At 33.6% G+C, this 6129-nt stretch overlaps 1 protein-coding gene across 22 annotated transcripts in view; it reads right to left on the reverse strand.

Annotated features, from left to right (window-relative positions):
* The window catches only part of LOC101663503 (sarcolemma associated protein), a 165744-nt gene that overhangs the window by 63317 nt on the left and 96298 nt on the right, over positions 1 to 6129 (reverse strand). For all 22 annotated transcript variants that reach the window (XM_045290087.1, XM_004702402.2, XM_045290084.1 and 19 more), the window contains exons 4-7: positions 5504 to 5540; positions 3899 to 3961; positions 1285 to 1380; positions 972 to 1043 (exon numbers count right to left, since the gene is read on the reverse strand). In XM_045290087.1, the coding sequence (XP_045146022.1) occupies positions 972 to 1043; positions 1285 to 1380; positions 3899 to 3961; positions 5504 to 5540 (268 nt within the window). The remainder of the gene's footprint in view (positions 1 to 971; positions 1044 to 1284; positions 1381 to 3898; positions 3962 to 5503; positions 5541 to 6129) is intronic.

Consider the following 6129-nt stretch of genomic DNA (forward strand, 5'->3'; position numbering starts at 1 on the left):
AGCCACAGTATTTACAATCCTAGGCAAAAACAATCAATTACTTTCAAAAGCATGGGAAGGTGAGCATCAAGGAATGCCAGAACAAAGTGTTCTTGTGTTGAGGGAGGACTTGAGTAGCGGTCCAAGGTCATACACGAACATCTTTTCCTGGTATGCCAGCAAGAAACTCTTAAAGTTTTCCACAGTTCTATCAAAAGGACTTAGGAACCCACCTGAAGGGGTTCCCAAGGGCCAAAGACAGATAATTTTAAGTACCCAATAAGAAATATAAGACAGTAGATTAAAACACTAAAATACTTTTAAATCTAAGGGAAAAACATCTCAAGTGTCATTCCTTAGTGGATGAAAAGCTGCCAGTACAAAAAGAGGAAAAAGCATTTGTCCTTTTTCTCTATAAGAACATCAGAATAACCAAATACTTAATAAGGTAAAGTTTTTCTTTATACAATTAATGAATTTAATAAATGAAGGAATTCGAGAATTATAACATCATCATTTTTGCCTTTAATGAAATAATGGATCTATCAAAGTTCATCAATAATTACCAATATCTTTTAAAAGCGAAGTAACTAGACAATAGATTGTTTACCTGAGGGATGTATGCATATCATTTATGAAATGCTCTAGGCTTACAAAAATAAATAAATCTAAGTCTAATCAAACTATCAATTTATGGGAAGGGAGAATTAAGTTGCTTAGATAATAATACAAATTGAGGGAAACTTAAAGGGTAAATCACCTCTAGTTTTTTCAACAATTATCAACTGTGATAGGAGGGGGAAAAGAAACCACTTGTGCACGGGTACTTATCATCTAATTCTTTATACTTATACATGTTTGACAATTTCCACAAAGACGAAATATGAAAAAGAATGGTGAAAATGTTTAGCACCTAGTCAAAATCACAGTCGAGTAAAGGAAGCTATATGAAAATTCTGTACTTTTCTTTATGTACCAAGATTGATACCTACTTTGGAGCATGCTTGTAATTGGTTTCCCATAACTTCTAACCTTGATAAGAGTCTATCTTCATCTATTAAAGCCTGTTGAAGAAAAATTAAGTGTAAATCAAACCACAGAGCAACTAAATACAAACTATAAAATAAAAAAGTTATCATGCAAGATAACGTATCCAGTGAAAAATGCTAAGTTTTAAACGTTTTCATTGGATAGGAAAATATTTTGTCTTATTTATTATAAGATTTTAGTTTGGGTTCATTTAACATCTAGGAAAGATTAAGCTATGTTTAAATGTTTCTTGAATATAAAGACCACTAGAAATACCTGCCAACTGGTATCTGAAGCCTCTTGGGTGATGGCCAGTAGTCGCTGTAGCGTGGCTAACTTCTGTTCCAACATCTGTTCCCGATGTAAGGCCTCCTAATTTTAAAAATCACAAGAGAAGTAACCAATTTGTACCACAATACGAAAATATCCTGTTATACTTTATATCATTTTCAAGCATATCATTTTAATCTCCAATATCATTTATTGGGCTATAAATATTACTGCTAGGGGTATTCTAGCTGTACCTTCCTTGTAACATAGAAACCAAGACACCTACCTCCATACCCACCCTCTTTTTACTCACAATTCATGAATTCTCTTTCTCTCTCTCTCTCTCTCTCACACACACACACACACACACACACACACACACACACACACCAATGAAAGCAGAGTGCTTTTCCTATGTACCGGAGATTACTTTAGAATAAGAGAGATTGCTTTATTCTCTAAGACTATTGCATTTTCAGATGTCCCGATTCTCTCCCTGATGACATATCAAGAGCAATTACTTAGCCGCAACTGAATATGCCAAAAATAAGTAAGAGCCCACCAAATTCTAGTTCAATGTAATTATAAGAGGCCAAGGAATTATGAAACTTTTGAACTACTTGGCAGCTCCAAAGGAACATTTTAAAGATAAAGAGGTTGGCTAGCAAAGCCTGACCACTAGGTGAGTGATTAACATCTGACAGCAGTTAGGACAGGCTCCTTCACAGAATGCCAAGGTGAAAATGCTCACAGGCCATGCAGCCATGGTTGGAGCACTCCTTTCCACTTCACTTTCTTCTACTCCTGTCATCATCCAGAGAGCATTCAGCCTACTCTAACACCTCGGAGTCCCCTCAATAAAGAAGTCTATGCTTCAGACACAGCACACAAGGGCTAATATATTAATTTACTGCTCTCGACATCCTCAATAAATGATAAATAAAAACATACTCTAATTAGTTAGAAGTTCTTAAACCAAAAAAAAAACCCCCTCAGATTTATAAATCCAATAAAAATTTTATCCCTCAGAACCCACATTAAAATACAGCCTTATTTTAAAGAGACTATTTTCCAAGGCTATTTTAAGGACCTGAAACATTCCTAGTATCTGAAATATTATACTGATGCTGCAAAAGTTTTACTTAAAAACAAAACCACCAAATAATAATTCCTCAGGTTTACTTCCACTAGATGGTGCAATTTCACCTTCTTAACTCGATTTGGTTTTGTTTCCTAAAAGCAATCTAAAACTTCGAGGAATGTTCTTTCAGTTCTAAAGTATGAAATCAAAAGGTTTACAACTTAAATTTTCTTTCCCCTCTGAAAATAAAATAGACCTACATCAATTAATGTGCCTCCCTAACGAAATGGCAATAAACAGCTAACAGTTGCAGAGTACATGCTGTGCCAGACACAGTTTTACATGTCCTCAATTATTCATCATAGTGCTGTGAGATAGGTACTATTATTATAGTCTTCTCATACAGGAGGGAAATGGGGCACAAAAGAGAAATACAACTTTCACAGGAGGTTGTAAATTAATGCCAAGGATTAAATGCAGGGAATTCTGATTAGAGCAGAGGTTTTCAAATACAACTACACTGCAAGTATGTAAAGCTAGATTTCAAAGGTTCACATGCTCAGCTACTAACTGTACCTCAGAAGAAAGGCCTAATGACCTGCTTTGGAAAAATCAGCCACTGAAAACCCTCGGAGTACAGTTCTATTCTTACACATTATTAGGTTGCCCCAGTCAGAATGGCTTGGCAGTAACTGGTTATTTATGGACCATTACTTTATACCAGATAGAATTCCACGGTGGGCACTCAGGACTGGTTTGTTTAATCAACAGAAAACAAGAGAAGGCCTGCTGACAGAACTGATTAGTAGATCCCAGATAAAATCACCAATCTCTAAACTTGTGGTCCAGGATGTTCCTTAACCATACTCCCTCATCAAAGAACCATATCCAGCCCAGTTCTATGAGAACCAGAAAAAAAATCTAACACCTGTTTCCTTTTGAGAGATTTGTATTGCTGTTTAAATACATTGCTAACTTCTTTAGAAAGTTTTCCAATTATCATTCTAAGATCCCAAAGCATAGTAGTTAAAAGCATAGACTCGGAGCTTTGTCTGTTAAGTTCAAATCTCAGCTCTACTACTAACTAGATACGTGGTATATAAATTATTTAACCTCACTGTCCCTCAGTTACTTCTGTGAAAATAGAAATAAAATATCTTATACGATAATGGTGAGAATTAAGTAGATTAATAAAGGTAAAGTGGTAGAAGATGGTATATAATAAGTGCTCTGTAATTACTTACTGATAATATTATTATGAAATAAACAAAATGTTTCCAGTTATAGTTTTATTTAAAAATCATCTATGGATAAAGAACTACTTTGGAACAGCCTACCCTCTTGTACAGAATCTTATTTCCTCTACACTTCCTGAGCTTTTGTGCTTTCTTCATATTTTAAATATTTCATTCTTATTATAAAGATTTATATTAGTATCTAGTCAATGGTTCTTTTTCCATTTTAATAAACTGACCAAATCAAATTTAGGTCGTTCAATTTTGCCCTTCAAAACGACAAGTGCTCATGATTCACTTTTACCTGTAGATACTGAGAAAGCTGGAAAAGTTCCTGAGAGTACATACTTGGAGTGTTAGCAGCAACCTGGAACAAAATGGCACAGTGTCTTCAGTCACACAGGACACTTTAAGTCAAACCAATTCCTGCAATGTCTAGTACATCTACAAAATGAAAGTGACTTTTCAAACTAGCCAGGGTGGGGACACAAGCTACTTATACAAACATTCCCTGGCAAAGCAAACTACAAAATTATGGCATAAAGGTACTATAGCCTTCTCTAAATACGTCCTAATTAGTCAATCTTTTTCTTTCTTTTAATCTTTAAATTGGTTTTCAATATGTTGAAAACTCACAATTCATTTCAAAGTAAATATTTTCAAGTATTTGTACATATGTGGAGGTGGTAGGATATGAAATAAAATTTTGTCCAATGGACACAAGTCGTGAAGATAGTTTTCTCTTCTTTTTTTTTAAACTGTTAAGTAGCTGTTAGGGTTGAAATGTGTAAAATAATGGTGTTTAAATATTACAAACAGTCTAACTGCTTAGAACTTAAAAGAGTATTAGTAGATGTGTCTTTTATAAGGAATTATTCAAGGTTGTGAACACAGAAGCATGGCTTAATTTTTTTAAGCCGCTAAAGCAGCGGTTCTCAATCTGTGGGTCATGACCCCTTTGGGGGTTGAATGACACTTTCACAGGAATCGCCTGATTCATAACAGTAGCAAAATTACACTTATGAAGTATCAACGAAAATAATTTTATGGTTGGGGGGGATAGTCACCACAATATGAGGAACTGTATTACATATATATGTATGTATGTTATGTATGTATATATTAATACCTTACATAAACAACAAAGTAGAGGCATTATTTTTTAAGATTAGTCCTAAAGCAGTAAAAACATTAAATATCTCTTACATAATTCTTGCTTAAGTTGGAGTCAGTGAATGGTGAAACTGACTTTTCATTTCTAAAAAAGAAATCTAACAGAGAACTTTAGTTTTAAGTAGGTTATCATTCTTCTTCCAGTGACTGAAAAATGTAAAATGTTTCCCAACAGTGAAAAATAAATTAGAAACATACATAGTTTAGTTACAATCTTAAGAAAATTCAGTGTATCTCCATTAATGTCAAGGATGTTGAATAAAACAAAGACATTTTCTAAAAGCAATTAGTGCAAAGTTTCTAGACAAAATCAGGTTAAAACTGTTCTTCAAGAACAATACAATAACTTGTGTAAGTCAATATTTTCATGTATGGGCAAATGTTGAACTATTTGGGTAGATAGTTTTAATAAACTTTTCTGGACAGAAAAGTGTTTCAAAATAAAAACTAGTGGTTAACACTACTGAGTACCTCCAGGTAGACACAAGGAAAGTATTCCTTGTCCGCAGTCAACAGATCACATGAAATAACAGTCGTTCCCTTCCCCCTGCCACCAACACCAAAAAAGAAAAACAATTCATTCCTCAAGTTTTCTATGTCATCTAGATATTAAATCAGAAGACTATTATTTTTTAGCTATAAATGAAGTAATGTATGCTTCTAGGTAGAACATATTAAAAATAAACAAAATTCCCAAAGCAATTAACCAATTTGAATATAATTGTTAGCAACTTACTTTGTCAACAGGACTTGGTAATGGGGCATGGATGACACTGAAAAGTAAAATTTAGAATTTTTATCTAATTTCCTGTCAGAGGAAACTGTTTGAGAGTACCAGAATATCTTATGCCCCGAAGTTGTTACATGTACCTTCATGTAATTCTTAAAAGACTGAATTATTGTACAATTCAACATAAGTATATAGAATTCTTAAGAAACAAAGTGATGAATTAGCTTTTACCAATGTATTTCTAAAAACAGCTTCAAAATAAAAAATGTATTAAATGCTTCCTGAGTACCCACTATTTAGTAAGAGCAGCAGTGTATGCCTTGGCTATAAAATCTGTATGGAAAAGAAGCATTTGTAAAATTAATCCATTTTCAGTTCTGGAGGGTGTAGATTAAATTTTTTTAAACCCAAACATTCCCATAAAGACGATCTTTGAAAGCAAAATTCCATTGGAAAGAACCCCTATGGATTGTGATAACCGTTGTATGAGCCCCTAATAAAATGTAAAAAAAAAAGAAAGAAAGAAAACACAGGTTAAAAAAAAAAAAAAGATAAGTGGGAGCAATATGAGGTTTTGTGAAAACAGACAGTAATAAATGCTGGCTACCTTAAAAATAAAAAATAAACAAATA

The sequence above is a fragment of the Echinops telfairi genome, unplaced genomic scaffold, assembly GCF_000313985.2.
Source record: "Echinops telfairi isolate 266 unplaced genomic scaffold, ASM31398v2 ScPeMD7_31;HRSCAF=116, whole genome shotgun sequence".
Lineage (NCBI taxonomy): Eukaryota > Metazoa > Chordata > Mammalia > Afrosoricida > Tenrecidae > Echinops > Echinops telfairi.